This window comes from Pinus tabuliformis, chromosome 7, assembly GCF_031772625.1.
Source record: "Pinus tabuliformis cultivar Carrire ecotype Pingquan chromosome 7, CPIR1, whole genome shotgun sequence".
Taxonomy (NCBI): domain Eukaryota; kingdom Viridiplantae; phylum Streptophyta; class Pinopsida; order Pinales; family Pinaceae; genus Pinus; species Pinus tabuliformis.
In genome coordinates this window covers 448,050,334-448,068,540 of record NC_142293.1, presented here as the reverse complement: position 1 = coordinate 448,068,540, position 18,207 = coordinate 448,050,334, and the positions used below count along the sequence as shown (strand labels likewise).

Genomic DNA, 18,207 nt, shown 5'->3' with positions numbered 1-18,207 from the left:
TGCAAAGATGAATGTTGGGTCAAAGCAATGGATGAAGAACTTGAGCAGATCGAAAAGAAAAACACTTGAGAGTTGGTTCCTAGACCGAAGGATAAGAATGTTATAGGGACAAAATGGGTCTTCAAAAATAAGTTGAATGAAAATGGGGAAGTAATTAGAAACAAGGCAACACTTGTTTGTAAAGGGTATGCGCAGCAAGAAGGAATAGATTTTGAGGAAACTTTTGCTCCTGTTGCAAGACTTGAGGCCATCCGAATGTTCCTTGCTCTCTCAAGCTTTCAAAAGTTCAAAGTATTTCAAATGGACGTGAAATCAACCTTTCTGAATGGAGACTTAGAAGAAGAAGTATACATTGAGCAGCTAGATGGTTTCATTCTTGGAAATGATCCAAATCTTGTATGCAGACTGAAAAAGGCTCTCTATGGTCTTAAACAAGCTCCAAGGGCTTGGTACTATTGTTTGGACAAATATCTTCATCAACAAGGTTTTTCAAAAGGATCATCAGATAGCAATCTTTATATAAAAATTGAAAATGACAAATTGCTAATACTTGTTGTGTACGTAGATGACATTATCTTTGGAAGCAATGAAGAATATATGAGTCAAAGCTTTGCCTTGGTGATGCAGAAAGAATTCGAAATGTCCTTGCTTGGAGAATTGACATATTTTCTTGGCCTGCAAATCCAACAAAAGGAAGGAGGGATCTTCTTGTCTCAAACCAAGTATCTCAAGCAGATTTTGAAGAAATATGGCATGGAAGATGCAAAACCAGTATGTACACCCATGGTCACAGGATGTAGCCTCAGTGCAAATGATGAGTTAGCAGCAGTACATTAACCAACCTACAGATCTATGATTGGAAGTCTACTTTATTTGACAGGTACCCGACCAGACATCATGCATGTAGTGGGAATAGTTGGAAGATTTCAGGCAAATCCAAAGGAAACTCATCTTCAGGCAGTAAAGAGAATCTTCAAATATCTTCAAGGGACTCAAAATTATGGCTTATGGTATCCTAAAGATACAGATCTCACACTTCATGCTTACACTAATGCAGATTGGGCCGGAAGCATGGATGACAGGAAGAGCACAAGTGGTGGTGCATTCTTTATGGGTTCCAGATTAGTATCTTGGTTCAGCAAGAAATAGAGTTCGTTTGCCTTGTCTACAGCTGAAGTAGAATATACTGTTGTTGCATCTTGATGCACTCAACTCCTTTGGATGATGCATACCTTGCAGGATTTTCAAATCACTTGTACACCACCCATCTCCATCTTATGTGATAATACAAGTGCAATCAGCATTTCAAAGAACCCAGTCATGCATTCAAAAACCAAGCACATACCAATCAAGTATCACTTTCTCCGGGAACAAGTGCTTGAACAAAAGGTCAAGTTGGAGTATGTTCCTTCTAAGGAACAGGTTGCTGATATACTCACCAAACCATTGCCTAGGGAGACCTTTGAATACCTCAGGCAAAAGCTGGGGGTTGTTGATGCATCATCTTGTTGTTGAATCTCTTCTGATTGTTGGTTGTACGCAAGGTTCATCTGAAGTATATGCGTACATGTGCTGGGTTGCGGATTGGTCAAAGATTGAATGGCACAGGTTCAGGGGGAGCATATCATGCATTGTTGGCATTATGGAGGAAGTGCAAAAGGAGATCATGGATGCTGGTCTGAATATTGCTACAATACGTCTCTATCTCTTTCATGGTCATTTATGGTGTTTGATGGATTATGGTTCTTCTTTGCAGATCTGGTTTATAGTCAGGGGGAGCATGTTCTTAGGGGGAGCATAACCCTTTGCCCTTGATCAAAGGGAGAGAGTGATTGGTTGTTGTTGCCATCAAGTCCAAAGGGGGAGATTGTTGGCATTATGATACATATGTTGTACTTGATGGCAACCCACTCATCTCAGATGATAAATTATAGTGCAGAAAAGTTCACGCACTTTTATGCAGAGAAAAGTTTATTTCATGTAGAGAAAAGTTCATGCACTTTTATGTAGAGAAAAGTTTATTTCATGTAGAGAAAAGTTCACGCACTTTTATGCAGAGAAAAGTTTATTTCATGTAGAGAAAAGTTCACGCACTTTTATGCAGAGAAAAGTTTATTTCATGGAGAGAAAAGTTCACGCACTTTTATGCAGAGAAAAGTTTATTTCATGTAGAGAAAAAGTTCACGCACTTTCATGCAGAGAAAAATTCCTTTCATGAAGAGAAAATTTCACACACTTTCCTGGTTAGCTCATGGTATCAGTCCGACAGTTTTTGATCCTATGGTTTTGGTCCGTGGTATTGCATCCAAAAGTGTTGATCTCACGCACTTTCATGGTTGGTTCATGGTATTAGTCCTATAGCTTTTGATCCTATGGTCTTGGCTCGTGGTATTGCATCCAAAAGTATTGATCTCATGCTCTTTCATGGTTGGTTCATGGCATTAGTCCAACAGTTTTTTGATCCTATGGTTTTGGACCGTGGTATTGTGGAAGCCCTAAGACTATAAAAGAGGAAGGAGATCATTTGGCAAAGTATCATTGAATAAATTGAATATCTAATAAGTGCTAGATCTGAAATATTCGTGATTGGGTTATGGTGTAGATCTGGATCTGAATGAAGGAGGAACCTTAGCTCATAAAGAAGGATAAGTTCTATTGATGGGTCATAATCTTTATGTTTGAATAATAGTATCTTTGCATGATTTTGATCTGTTATATGAGGCGCATGCTTGATCTATAAATCTGACAATCTGGGTTAATTAGTGTCTGAATATTTGAAAGAAGGAATTATCCTTTATAGATATGCACGCAGGTTTCAGGTTGTTGAAGTAGCGTATATCTTTAAATTATGATCTAGTTGCCTCTGTCTATTGCTGCAGTATTCTGGGTTCAGAATTTGGTGTGTGGTTACTGTTACTGTGTTCTGGGTACAGCTGTCAGAGAAGTGTTTACTTGATTCAGTGCTAATTGGGAAAAGGAGATTGTTTGATGCAGATATACTTGATGATTGATGTTCATGGATCCAGTCTGAAAATTTATGAAACGTGGTCCCTGGAAGAAAGAGAATGTTGTAGCCTTCGGTAGGCCAGCACCTATGTACTAGTATCTTGGCTAGTACAAGAGCTAAGGGGGTTGTAGCTCCCTTCCAGGAGAAGCTGGAGAACGAGAGAGGGTTGTAGCTCTCTGCAGGTTGTAGCCTGCGTACTGGTAAAGGACTGCACCAGTACAAAATCATTGTTAAAGGAGTTTCTAATTGAAAGAAGATAGAGACATATTGCAGCAGGTGGTTTTCACCCACATTGGGTTTCCACCTTATATCTGGTGTTCTTTTGTGTGACTATTTGCTTTTCTTGTTCCTGCTCATTATTTTATGATACTGACATACAAAGTAATGATCAATATTTGAAGAATTATTCAAAGTATAAATAAGGAAGATAGATTGAAAAGAATTTGATAATAATGATTCACCCCCCCTCTCAGTATTATTTCCAATAGATTCTATATGTGGCCCTCTACTATTTGAGTGTTGAAAAATGCACCAAGAAATTCTCAATTTGATTTTACCTTGATTAAATTGAGAAAATTCGAATTTCCACATCAGTAGACAACTTGATGTAGTTGACTAGTGTGGCATGGCTTTTGTCACCGAGTTTACTTAGTAAGTTCAGGTTGGAGGTGTTAGAATTCAATTAAGCATGTGTGATTACTAATTTTTAGCAATTAAGGTCAGTTATCTCAAGTTGTTTTTAGTTAAACTAGTTCCAACTGTTGGAGGAACTAATGGAAGGTCAGTTGTGCAGTGGGTCTTCATTAAAACTTAGTGATCATCTAGTTAACTGATCAATAAGCCAAAAATATCTAGTGCATGTAGAGAATTTGAGTTCCCCAGTTGTGGTGGATATTCCAAGGAAATGTAACATCAATTCTCGACTAGTCTTGAGTGTACAAGTGTTGCAGACAATTAGATGATCAAACTTGGGAATTGCGCAATCCATTTTGGAGAAACTCCTAAACAATAGGGACCTAATTTATTAAGGAATTTCTCAAGGAAATAGGGGCTCAAGTAAGGTATAAATTGACTAAGTTTGGGTTAGAGATTCTCAGTGAGAATATAGATAGGTTATTCACTTGCAGGTTATGTTCAGTTGAGAAAATAAATTGTAATACATCCCTATTAATCATGTTAATGCAAGAACACATTGGGGTTTTTAGTAGATTTCCTTCCCCAGGAAAGATATTGTGTCCATGTGTGTTATTTATTTTTGCATGTCTGATATTTTTTTTTCTAAGTTGTGAATTAACTTTTGCAGAATAGTAGAGTAGGTTTGTGTCTTGTGATTGTGATTAAAAATTCATGAGAATTTGAAAATATACATCATAATTTCTGCATGGTATTATAGGGTTCACATTAGAGCTAGAATTTAAAAGATTTTTCTCAAGATGTTTGAATTTGTAGTTTAGTGTAGCAGAATCTCTTAAGAGCTGACAAAATGACCTTCAACGGGCTTAGGCTAGAGTATGCCTTGGAAGGAAACTTTAATATTATCATGTGGAGACAGTTTTTGATGATAATGGATTACTAGAATACATCAAAATAGATGTAGAAAAACCAACAGAATATGATGCCCACATCCATGCTCAGTGGAAGAACAATGTAACCAAGCTAAGGAGAATAATATTGGAGGGAGTATGGGACAACATTGTCACCAATCTCCATGTGAAAGAAACTCATTATGCAATGTGGTAGACAATGACAGATATGCTCCAGAATAGTATTGACCATAGGAAGCTGGTCCTCAAGGATAAACTTTAAACTATCAAGATACAAAATAATGACACTATCCCACAGTATCTGAGCAGGTTCGCGTAAGTCCGTGATGAGCTTGTAGGAGTTGGTTTTATTGTTTTAGAGAATGAACTGGTAAGCCTAGCCCTTCTGGGCCTTCCCAAGAGCTGGCATAGCTACCAAGATTCGATGAATGAGAGGGATAAACTACTTGATTGGAAACGCTTATGGTATAATTTGATACAGAAGGAAATAAGGTGGAATACTAGAAATGGAACTTCATCCAAGGGAGAGGAACAAGAAAAATTTGCATTAGTTGGAAAGGAAAAGAAGGGAAAAGGGAAGAAATCTCAAACCAAATCAGAATCCAACCAATGGGGAAAGAAGAGATATTTGTCCAAAATTAAATTCTTCCATTGTCATCAATTCGAGCACTATACCACGACGTGTCCACACAAAAGGGCAAGCAATAAGACCTCAAGAGGAGCCACATAACAGTCTAGTTACAGAACTAGACTCCTCATCGAATTCGTTGTGTGATTATACCAGAGGATGATTTCTCAAGGAGAAAGTCGGATGTGTCACACTTCAATATTTTTGGAGCCTTTGTTTACTTCCATGTCTTTAAAGAATGAAGGAGGAAGCTTGAGACAATAGAAGAAATGGGGGTATTTCTAGGTTACAAAAAAACTCCCCATAGCTACCGTGTGTACTTGACATCCCCAAGATGAAAGTTGTGTGAAGGGATGTAAAGTTTAATGAGGAGAAAGCGATGTGATTCTCTCTTGGGAGGGAGATTTAGATCCCACCAAAAGAGGATATTTTAGCTCCAAAGGAGGAGCCTCGGGAAGCTATGGAGCAACCAAAAATTGAGGAGAAAAGAGTAGAGATAGCCACTCAAGCATAACCATCCATAGAAGGAAGAAATAGGACCTAGAAAGTTGATAGACTTGTGTAGGATGTGAGGGAGAATTTGGGGGCTCCTTCAAATTTGCGTAGGCAGAGAAGGTTAACTGAATAGTACACTGGTGACATGGATCTAATGACTGAGTCTGTAGAGACTTAGCCATCCTCTTTCGAGGAAGTAATAAAGAAACCTGTATGGGTTGATGCAATGATGGAGGAATACAAATCCATTGTAAAGAATAATGTTTAGGAAGTGGTCCCAAAGACTAGCAGATAAATCATTTGTGTGTTCGAGATGGATCTTCAAGGTAAGGCATGCATCAGACTTGAATCATAAAGAATTATAAGGCCAATTTTTTGGCCAAGGGGTACTCTCAAGTTTAGGGAATTGACTATGTGAAGACCTTTGCTCATGTAGAAAGGTACTCATCCATTAAATCAATTTTCGCAGTGGCTCCACAAATGGGGTGTAAGATCCACCAAATGGATGTAAAAATAACATTTCTCAATGGGGTTATTTAGGAGGTGTACGTTAATAAACTAGAAGGTTTTGGGACATTTTATTAGGAGCCTCATGTGTGCAGACTCAACCGAGCATTTTGTTGTCTGAAACAAGCACCCCATGCTTCGTACAATAAGATCGGCATTTATCTCACTAGTTTGGGCTTCCCCAAAAGTGAAGCTGATGAAAACCTTTGTAACATCCTGGTAAAAGGTAAACTTCTTATTATTTTCTTATATGTTGATGATTTAATTTTAACTGGTGATGAGAAGCTGATCAGATCTTCCAAGGAAGACCTTACAAGGGAATTCTAAATGAAGGACATGGGTTTGATGTACTACTTCCTCAGGTTGGAAATATGGCAAGTCAATGGGGAACTATTTGTGTCTCAAGGAAATTACGCAAATCAGATACTGTAGTGATTCTTCATGGAGAATTGTAATCCCTTTGGAGACACCTCTAGTGACCAACTAGAGGAAGGAGGATGCCACTTCAGGTGAAGAAGTGGATGCTACAATTTATCAATACTTAGTCGGTTCATTGATGTATCTTGTGAACATACAACTAGTACGTGATATGCAGTAACCCAATTGAGCCAAGCTATTGTTATGTCAAACAAACTATTTTGGAAGGAAGCTAAACATGTTTTACGATACCTGAGACGCACTACCTAGTTTGGACTATGGTACATACAAACAAAGCGAGTGAAGTTGTGCAGCTTCATAGACGCAAATTGTGCAGGGAGTCCATTGGAATGAAAGAGTACATTAGATAGAATTCTTCAATGTTAGGTCCACAATGATTTCCTAGTACAGTAGGAAGCAAAGATCTGGGGTGCTCAAATTGACAGAAGCAAAATACATGGTTGCATTTCAGGCAACATGTGAGGCAATCTAGATGGGAAAGATACTTGTAGAACCATTAGGTCAAATGATGGATCCAACTACAATCTAATTTGATAATCAAAGTTGTGTTAAGCTCTCTGAAAATCCTATGTTTTACGATCGATCCAAGTATATAGATATCTAGTATCACCATTTATGGGACTATGTGTAGATGAAGATAATGATTCTACACTACATTCTGATAGAGGACCAAGATGCTAACATTTTGGTAAAGGCCTTGCCAAGAGAGAAGTTTGAGTTCCACAAGTGCAAGATAGGGGTCTTGATAATCCCTTTCTTGCTGAGAGGGAGTGTTGAAAAAATGCAACAAGAAATTCTCAATTTGATTTTGCCTTGATTAAATTGAGAAAATTTTAATTTCCACGTCAGCAAACAACTTGGATGCAGTTAACTTGTGTGATATGGCTTGTGTCACCCAATTTACTCAGTACATTTGAGTTGGAGGAGTTAGAGTTCAGTTAAGCATGCATGATTGCTAATTTGTAGCAACCAAGGTCAGCTATATCAATTATTTTCAGTTAAACTAGTTCCAAGTGTTGGAGGAACTAGTGGAAGGTTAGTTGTGTAGTGGGACATCAATTAACCTTAGTGATCATTTAGATAACTGATCAATTAACCCAAAATAGCTAGTGCATGAAGAGAATTTGAGTTCCTCAGTTGTGGTGGAGATTCCAAGGAAATGTAACATTAGTTGTAAACTAGTCTTGAGTGTACACGTGTTGCATGTAGTCAGATGATCAACCTTGGGAATTGTGCAATCCATTTTGGAGAATTTCCTAAATAATAGGGGCCTATTGTCTCAAGGAATTGCGCAAGGAAATAGTGGATCAAGGAAAGGAAGAAAATGACTAAGTATGAATTAGAGCTTCTAAATGGGTAGATATATAGGTTATTCACTTGCAGGTTGTGCTCAATTGAGCTAAGCAATTGTAATACATTTCTATTAATCAGATTAATCCAAGAAGGCATTGTGGTTTTTAGTAGATTGCTTTCCCCGAGAAAAATATTGTGTGCGTGTGTGTTATTTCTTATTGAATGTCTGATATTTTTCTTCTAAATTGTGAATTAACATCCGCAAAATAATAGAGTAGGTCTGTGTCTTGTGATTTTGATTAATTCATGAGAAGTTGCAAATGTACACCATAATTTCCACATTAAGCCATTATATTAAATTACAATGGAGATATGATTGATGAAAAATGATATCCATAAAGTGCCATAAATGATGACATTTTTGATGAGGTATGAAAGGATTTTTATAGCACCATTCAGCGAAGGGAAAAAATTTGACCCATTGTGATTGTTTATGAGATACAAAACAACGTAGATATCCTTCTAAGCATTTATTCACAATCTTGGTTTCCAAATAAGATTTAGGATGGTGAGATGATACATTAGGTAATTGAGTACCCAATTAAGAACATATTTCAGTCCAAAAATTTCTAGTGAAAAATCAGATTCTTGTCACTTACATGATCTTTTGTTTTCCATGTAGTTGTTGGATGGTTTTCATGAATGTTTTTGTCACAATACTTGCCTTAAGATGATGAAAAAGAGAGGACATATGGTCATACTTTGTCATTTCACCTACCACTACCATAATGACACCTTTTCGTTCAAATTTTGGCAAACATGTAATAAACTCCATTGAAACTTCTTCCCATTTCTGGCTGGGTTAAGAAACCCTAGGGTCTTGATAGCGTTTGCCTTAATATGTGGGCATACCACGAGTTCTACCACAAACGTTTTCAGTGTTTCTTCAACAAAAAACATTTTTCTTTATCGTATGGTATTTAAATGTCCTCCTATAGGAGAAGTGTGTAATTCCAAAAATACATCGACGATCTAAATACTATTGCAAATCATTTTTCCATATAATTCTTTCTAGAACATTAATATCTTCTTATAATTGTTGAAGGATATTATATATCTCCTCATATTTCTACCATTCTATCGTTGCTTCTTCCATAAATAAGATTGAAAAATAAAAATAACACATAATAAACTATTTAAATCTCACCACCTTTAATTTTTAAATACTATTTTTTTTTTGTAGGCTAAGATGGTGCTCATTCTATTACTTCGATCAAAAAGAACATTACATCAGTTCATAAAACAGTATCTTCCCGCCCTCTAGGGGAAACCGGGTCATATTTCCATCTGTAATTCTTAATAGCAGCCCAAAAAAAATATGTCCACAGTCTGATGGAATTTGCTAAATAAACTATGCAGTCCTGAAACTTACTAAAACTATTACAAAAGCTACTGCTTTGTATGATATGCATTCTCCTATCTTTGACAAAAACAAAGCTATAACCACAAAATTTTTTGCAAGTTCTAAACATATCTTGAGTTATTCATGGTCTTCCGCAGGTTGCTGCAACGCCTCTTCCGCTTGCTCCTGCTGGTCCCGTGTTAGCATTTGCTGGATGGTGTTCAATTTCTCCTCCATCCTCATCATGGCTTCATCCTGTTTCAGCATGGTTACTCGCAGAAAACTCAGTTCCCGACGGATGTCAGGGCCTCCCTTAGCCAAATTCACCATTTCCTTCGCCACTTGCAACAACGCCTTGGCCAGGATTCCCTTCATCACCCAGTAGAGGTGAAGGGACTGTTTATATAAGGACATGCGTCCTCTGGTTTGACCCGGGTCGTGCAGTAGGAAAGTCCAGTCTTCTAATTCCTCATCTGACTGATCTTGGGTGGCTTCCTCTTCAAGCCTCTGCATTACCTTGCGAACCGCCTGGTTGGAAAAGCGAAGGAAAGCCTGTTCGGCTTTGCGCACACGGTCCGTAGCAGTCTCTTTCGGCTTCCTGTTCCTTCCCGGCCCCCGCCTGGAAGTTTCCCCAGCCTCCTTTCCATGCCCCTTTCGACCACGGGCTCTCTTGCTGGCCCGGTCATCTCCTTTGTTAGCAACGGTTCCGCGCTTCCTCAACCCATAACGCCGAATCATCATATCCTCAGCACCCGCAGGGTTCTCGTTCACCTGCTCGGTTCCTTCCTCAACCAGGTGCTCGTGATGACACCCGCTGTCCTTAGCCGCGTCCGGGGTGATGTCTTCCTCCGAGTCGTCCTGTACCTCCCAAACAGAGAAGGAAGGCTCCTCCTACATGAGGTTCTTGCCCTTTCTATCACTGGTTTCCTCCCCTATGCCCTGATGCTCTATCGCCTGTCTCTGCCTCTGCCTAGTCTCCATAATTCCCAGGGGATCGTCCCTCTTCAATCCCTGGTCTCCAGGACTGTTCGCTGTTGTTTTATGCCTCTCAATGGAGCCCGCCCCTCTTGCCCGGATGATGAACTCTCGCAATTCCTTCACCATCAACCTGCTTCAATTATATAGAGTATTCTTTGCCGCGGGGACGCAGAAGATACAGGTTATCGAATGCCGCCGGTCACTCTCCGGTGAACCACTCCTCCCTGCCATCTTATCATTACTCATTCCCTCTGCTGTGAATCCTGATGAGCCACCTCCATCTCCAGTCATAGTTCGGGCATTAAGAACCTTGCGTTGAGTGAACTTATTCCCAACCGTTTCACCTGCCACCGTAGTACTATCGCCCCGATCTAAGTCCTTCGTCCTGCTATCTGGCATGATGATTTTGACAAATCCCGATTGCATCCTAATCTTACATCTGGCTCTCCACAATTCCCTATTAATCCGACCCGCTGGACCACGCATTATACTCCGTGGCTTGAACATGATCCATCTTGATGAGGTCTGCCAGCTCCTTCCACTCCTGATTACCTTCTATGGCTCTCCACTGGCTGTCAATTGAACTACCACGTCCATTGCAGCCCCAATTCGCCAACCATTCTGCAGCCTGATTCCCTTTTCGACGCACATGGCGTATGATGCTGTAGTCTATACGTTTAATCAAGCTGGCTATTTCTTGGACAATGCCTGCGGTCCTCCAGCTTTTGGTTACTTTCTCCCAACCTTGCCCATTGTTGAGTCTCCTCAACATGTCCACAGCCAACTGCGAATCCCCTGTAATTTCTAGGTTGGTATAGCCATTCCTAATGGCAATTCGTAAATCTTGGTGCAGGGCCCAAAACTCAGCTTCATTATTGGTCATTTGTCCCCCCCATTCGGCATAGATCCACCTAACTTGATTATTACTGTCTCTAAAGATCCCCCCAAATCCAGCTTCTCCCGGGTTGCCCTTCGAGGCCCCGTCAAAGTTAAGCTTGATAAATTGGTCCCTCGGGTACGAGAATTTCTCTGGACTCTGAGTTCTCATATCATTGCTGGCCGAACATTTATAGTGAACCATCTCCAGTTTTAAATTAAGTTTGTTCAGGATTTCTTGTTCTTCTGGAGTAGTCTTCCAGTCATCACTTTCCCATTTATCAACTAGGATGGTCTCCCTCGTATACTCAACCACCTATGCCCAAACTACTTCTGGAGTTTTAGCCACATTCTGGAATATCCTCCTATTCCGTTCTTTCCAGACCGTCCAAAGAATGAAAGTAGATATTAGGTTCCAAGCCCTCTGGACAACCCGGCAATGGAAGGTTTCCTTATTCCACTGAAAAATTGTATCTTTAAATTCTCTAGTGTTGAACCCTGCCTTATTGAACAATCGTTTAGTTGATATCCATAGTCGCTCAGCATATGGACATCGAACCAGCAGATGATCTCTATCCTCCTCGTCATTGTTGCACAGATAGCATTGTGAGGGGCCATTGAAACCCTTCTTACGGATACGATCCCATGTCAAAATTTTATTCTTTGTGGCTAGCCAGACAAAAATAGACACCTTAGGCCACCAATTGGCTTCCCATATAGATTTCCATTCCCAGTTCCTGTCTCCTCCATTTTGTGACCCCATTAGAAAATAGGCCTCTTTGGTAGAGAAAGTCCCCTTCATTGAACTCCCCCACCGAAGGATATCTTGCCCATGGCGAACTCTGAGTTTCCTTGATCCCATTTCTTTCTGGTATGCGTCTTGGAGATCAGGATTAAGACCCTGATCCCATTCTGTCGGTTCCTCCCAGACCCTCCAACCTTCCGACAGATCATTTTCCTTCCAATAATCCTTTACCTTCGGTCTGTTCCCTGCAATTTTATCACGGACTTGGAGAAGGATTTGAATGCTGTTCATCCTTTCTCATTGTTGCCAGCTATCTTCCCAGAAGTTTGCCTCTGACCCTCCTCTGATTTCCTAGAAAGTGTGCTTGTCAATCAGATCTCTGTTTTGAGAGGCTAATTCCCAAATAGTGGAGCCTCGGGGAATTTCTTGAAGTTTTAAGATATCAACCGGTGAGTTGGGCATTCTGTATTTAGTCCTCCAAATAGTTTTCCATAGATCACTTCCTCCACTAAGCCATCTCCACCATAGCTTGGCTCCCAGGACCTTGTTTAGAATTTCCGGGTCCCTTAATCCCAACCCTCCTTGTTCTTTTCTTTCGGTAAGTTGATTCCATGAGACCAAAGCCCATTTTTTCTTTTGATCAGCTCCACTCCATATGAATTTTCGGATAATTTCTCTGATTTTTGCACATACCCCAGCAGGGGCAGCCATAATCGATAAAGGATAGATAGGGATAGCCTGAAGAACCGACTTAGCAAGAATAATTCTTCCTGCAATATTCAGAACTCTGAACGTCCAATTGGCAATCTTGTTATTAAGCTTGTCCAACACTCCCTGCCAGTTTTTCAACTTTTTAGAAGTGAAGTCTAGGATATTGCCCAGGTATTTGGTGGGTAATTCCCCCCTTTTGAATCCAAGAATTCTGATTAGATGGGATCTGACTTGTTCTATTGTGTTGAAGATGAAGATGCAGGATTTATCTTTGTTGATTTCTAACCCCGAGGCAGCTGAAAATAGATCAAGGATCCTCCTTAGATTTTGGACTTCTCTTACCGTTGGTTCCCCAAACAGCATAATATCATCAACAAATTGTTGATGGGTCAGGGGCAAGTTGTTTCCCCAAATTTGCAATCCTTTAATTCTATTTGCTGCTCTTTCTTGTTTGATGAATCTCCCTAGTCCTTCAGCAGCTAGGATAAATAAAAAAGGGGACAAGGGATCACCTTGACGAATCCCTCTGGAGGCGTTGAAAGTTTTTGAAGGACTTCCATTAACCAGGATAGAGAAATGAGGAGTGGATATTAGATTGTGGATCCAAGCAATCCATCTTTGGTGAAAACCAAATCTTTCCAGGACTGCAACAAGGTATTTCCAATTTAGTCTATCATATGCTTTGGATAAATCTAATTTTATCATCATACCTTTTTGCTTTTTAGCTTTCAAGGAATGTATCACCTCCTGAGTTACAACAAGACCATCAAGGATCTGCCTTCCTTCAACGAAACCCGTTTGTTCAGCCGAGATTAAGTTGTCTAAGAGAGGTTTTAATCTTTTAGCAATCAAGGACATGATTATTTTGTAAATGACATTACAAAGAGCTATAGGTCTAAAGCCATTAGCCTCCTCCAGGTTGTCTCCCTTAGGAATAAGAGCATAAAAGGTAGAGTTAAGAGCTGGCCATACCTTTTGATTTATTCTTGATTCCTCAACAAGTTCCAGAATTTCTTGTCCCAAGAAGTGCCAACCAGCCTGATAAAAGTACACAGTGAAACCGTCCGGTCCAGGGGCTGTCCCTTTCTTCATTGCCTTCACAATTTCTTCCAACTCCTCTAAGGTCACGGCCCTCATGAGCGCTTTATTTTGATCCTCAGTGACCAGTCTAGGGATAGCAGAGCATATCTCTTGTATGGCTCTCGTCCTGTCAGCTGGAGGTTCAGTTAAAATTTCCTTATGGTGATCTGTCAAAACTTGTTCAATTTCATTCTGTTCAACCACTCTTTCCCCATTTCTGTCCTTAATTGATAGGATTCTGTTTCCCTACCTGTGCTTGACCATGGCCTGGTGAAAGAATTTAGTGTTTCGTTCTCCCTCCCTTAGCCATTTTATCCTAGATTTTTGGCGCCAGAGGATCTCCTCTTGCTTCCTCCTCTCTTCCAATCTGCCGAGGATTACCCCTTCCTTGAGAATGCTTTCCTCCGTTCTTCCTTCCAGAATTATCTTCTGTTGGAGATCAGCCATTTCCCCTTCCAGATTCTGTTTATCCTCCAAAATGTTGCCAAATTCCTCCTTGTTCCATTTCTTGATTTTGCCTTTCAGCTCTCTCAATTTTAACTGGAACGTTTGCATTCTGCATCTGCCCTGACTAGTACTTTGTTTCCACCAATTCTCAACTTTCTTGATGAACTCTGGGTCCCTTAACCAGAAGGCTTCAAATCGGAAAGGCCTTTTCCCCTGGATCTTTTTGATGTCAATCTCTAATCGAATCGGCCAGTGGTCAGATCCCAGAGCTGGAATGATCTTGGCCTCCACAAAAACATCTTTATTCATTATGGCTTCAGACACTAAAAATCTATCTAACCTGGAGGCAATTTGGTTTTTGCCTCCCCTTCTATTGTTCCAAGTGTATATCCCGTTAATGGTTTGGATATCCACTAGCCGGAGCTCTTCTATCATCTCATTAAATCTGTCCATATAATGATCCCTCCTCCTTATCCCTCCTTTTTTCTCTTCTAAGGATCTGATCAGGTTGAAATCTCCACCAATAATCCAAGCAGCTTCAGGATAAAGATTACGGACCGATTTAACACCGTTGATGAACTGTTCCTTATTCCCAGGGGTCGGAGGGCGATAAACTCCTGAAATAACCACCTGGTGTTTGGTTCCCACAACCCTTCCCAGCCCAGAAAGGATTCCACTCATACTCACCCAGTTATCTATAGTAATGTCATTTGGGTTCCACAGGATTGCGAGTCCTCCTGCAAAGCCTATTGCATCTTGCCCCATCACTTGGTATGGTAATCTACTTTTTTCTATGATTTCTTCAAGTTGTTGAATCAAAATCTTTGTTTCCTGTAAGATCAGAATACTAGGTTTTTCTTTTTTCAGCTTATCCTTCATATACCTTTGTTTACCTCTACTATTCAAACCCCTAATATTCCAACTGACAACTATCATTTAAAACTTTTTATATGAGGGGAAGAATACCTCCGACAGAGGTATCACCTTACCTGAGTTTATCAATATCTCTCCCACCGTCTGGATCGTTTCACTCATTGTTTTCCGGCCTCTTTTTCTGCTGTTTTTGCCCGAGGTGCCTGTTCCTTTATCTTCAGTCCCTTGCTCACTCTCTAACATTGCTGGTGCATCCGGGGGTTCTCCTTTTTTCTCTTTGTATTTCTGGAATACTTCCTTATATAGCTGCCTTTGATCTTCAGGTATGAATCTACTGTCTAAATGCTTCCACTCCTGGATCAGCCTTCTCATGATTTTCTCTTCTTCTGCTTCAGTTTCAGGCTGGTTTTCCACTTCCATCTGAGCCACTAATTCTGTTTCTGTTGCCTCTTCCTCTGTTTTTCCTTTGTTGACTTTGCTAATAGTTGTTCCTTTCCCTTTCTCCTCTCCTGAGATTTCCATTGGGGTATTTTCTGGATCCTCATCATCTTCCAGATTTACTTCATATTCTTCATCTTCGCTCTGCAATATTTGATATTTGTTCTGATTTCTTGCTTGACTGGGTTGCTTTTGAGATTGAGTCTTTGGTCCTTCTTTATTCGGTCTTCTTTTCCTGCCTACCTGTTGAAATCCTCTCTCTGGATCCTTCGCTCTCCCGGTGGTTCTCTGTTGATTCACTTGACTTTTCCTGCTCTCTTCCTCTTTATTAAGAGGACATTGCCGATATAAATGGCCATATTCGTGACAGATTCGGCATCGGAAAGGGATATGTTCGTAATCAATTGGCTGTTTCCAGATTTCGTCATGGTACTCTACCTCAACATTTTCTGGGAGGGGATCAGCCAGGTTTATGTAAACGCAGATTCTCGCATAAGCATTATACTTACCTCTTTTCGTAGCCTCTGCAATTTTGACAAAGCTGCCAATCGAGTTGCCTATTCCTTCCAAGATTTCTGGATCCCAGAACTCATCAGGAAGCCCAAATAACCTGACGCAGACTGGTGCATCAAGCATTTTCTCCTTTTTAGGATTATATCTCTCCTCCCAATACTTCATGAATAGACCCGCATTGTTCAAGAAATAGGGACCCTCTTCAAAAATTCTGTTCTTGTCCTCCAAATTCGAAAATATTGCTGTGAAGAAACCTTGAGCACCAAGTTTGAGATCTACCTGCCCCTTAGGTCTCCAGCGCTGATCAATCCATCTGTAGAGTTCCCGCTCAGAAGGCCAATACCCAACAAATTGGCAGATTAGAGCATGGTCCCTCATATAGCAGTTGTATTCCTCCAATTTATTATGGGGAACAACATACCTAGGCTGTTTCTGAGCCCTCGGTAAGCATTTTCCTCTCATTCGTTTCTGCCATAAGTTGCCCATTACTGGGATTTGATTTTCCCGTTCCGTATGCTGCTCTCCTCCCGTACTTGTCTCCCCCATTACCACGTTTTTGAAGGAGGGGATCTCTCCCCCCCCCCTTGACTCTCCCATTTCGTTCAGGGCGATATCACAAGGTTAGGTTCTCCCTCACTGGTTTTTTTTACCTAACCCAACCCGTGCCAGCAAACTCATATACTCTGCCCTGGCAGGTCTGCGCGCTCAGCCCACGGTCAAAACCAGTCCGTGACCCTGTCACCCTTGTCTGCTAGCGCGAACCCTAGCGCTCATCCCGTCGCAGGTCTTTCTTCTAATTTTTAAATACTATTAAAAACATTTAAAAAATTTAATAAAAACTAAAACCCTAACCTAGCACCGTTAATTATTAAATAGTTAAATTTAAATTCTAAAAGACTTATAAATATATAATAATGAATATATACCTATTGCATGAATAAATGATAGGTGGCATTACGGTAACTTTTATACCATGTATAAATGCTACTATCATGGAGAATTCCATGTGATTACATTTACGCATTAATCTATGCCTGTGAAGTGGTGGTTCTGGCATTTATGCATCAAGTGTATTCCTAAGGAGTAATACGTACTTGTTATTGCTGGTGGTAAAATGAAAGAGACAACACAGATAAAAGTAAAACAAGTTTCATTGGCATTGATAACTGTATAATATATACGGCTCCTAGATCTCGGATTGTTCGTATCTTCTCCTTATTGCTCTCCGCAAATCTTGTTAATTGGTAGAACCCTCCCACTGACAGTAGAGGTACTAGATATTGGGTTCGCTATATCTTTCTCTGATTGCTCTATCGAAATCTCGTTAGTTGGTGTCGTGTGATAGTAGATATCTTGATTAATGCTCCCGACAACTGATAAGCAGATGGTGTCAGATTGCGGCACATTTGTTGGGACGCACTGATGATGAAATCAACAACGCGGAGGGTAACAAATATTAGTATGCTATAGGGTATTAAACCAATGGTCATTTTCAGCACCGAAGATGATTGCATCAAGAAGAAATTAAAGTCGAAACGCCACAACTACCCGACGGTAACAGCAACTTCGAATCTAATATCCTTCCAAACGCCATCGCCTCTGCAATACTAATTCAGCGCTTGCTTGCGCTCGTGACGTTTTACGTCCTGTCACACTGCCTAATAATACTTAAACATCGTGCCCGAAGGATAAAAACCACCTGATAACACCTTCAACATAATGACCACCGGAAAAAAACAATTCTCGTTTTGAGACGTTTTACAATCAAAGTCTGCAAAATCGTGGACATGCAACGACTTACTTGAGTCATGCGGGACCGCTAGATAAGTGCCTGCCTCTGCCAATAAACGCCCTCTCGGCCTCACCGGAATCACCATCACTGAATAAAAAGTGACACTGATGGGCAAGGTCTTCAGAGAAAATGTATTAAGGTTGGGCAGTTTAATGATACCATTCATAAAGCTGGTGGCAACAACTAAACGGACAGAATAGTCATCTTAATAATGATGGGCCCTCTACTCAAATGGCAGTTTTTACGAAAAGTGATAAATGCGACTCTTTAAAATTGATGATCTTTTTCATAATCTAAATAAAAATGAGGGATGGAGATAAGTGAGAATTGGACGGGGTGGAGATAAGTGAGAATTGGACGTATCTACTCAGGGTTTATCGATTAAGAAACAACAAAATATAGTAGTTAGGAGAAAAAGCAAAAACAAAGAAACAAAGTAC

The 18,207-nt window shown here is 40.3% G+C and overlaps 1 protein-coding gene across 1 annotated transcript; it reads right to left on the bottom strand.

Moving 5' to 3' along the window:
- Nucleotides 1-13,950: 13,950 nt before the first annotated feature.
- Nucleotides 13,951-16,521, bottom strand: LOC149247903 (uncharacterized). The gene is made up of 2 exons (XM_089446177.1): nucleotides 15,118-16,521; nucleotides 13,951-14,982 (listed from the first exon to the last, which is right to left on the bottom strand). Exons 1-2 carry the CDS (start codon nucleotides 16,519-16,521, stop codon nucleotides 13,951-13,953), a joined length of 2,436 nt encoding a protein of 811 aa, XP_089302303.1.
- Nucleotides 16,522-18,207: the final 1,686 nt, after the last annotated feature.

Bases quoted from the DNA above. Each gene is read 5' to 3' on its own strand.
- LOC149247903 (XM_089446177.1), bottom strand. From the start codon at position 16,521: ATGGGGGAGACAAGTACGGGAGGAGAGCAGCATACGGAACGGGAAAAT. The intron at 14,983-15,117 runs GTATTCTTCCCC...CTGATCTTACAG, and splicing joins AGGTGATACCTCTGTCGGAG to GAAACAAAGATTTTGATTCA.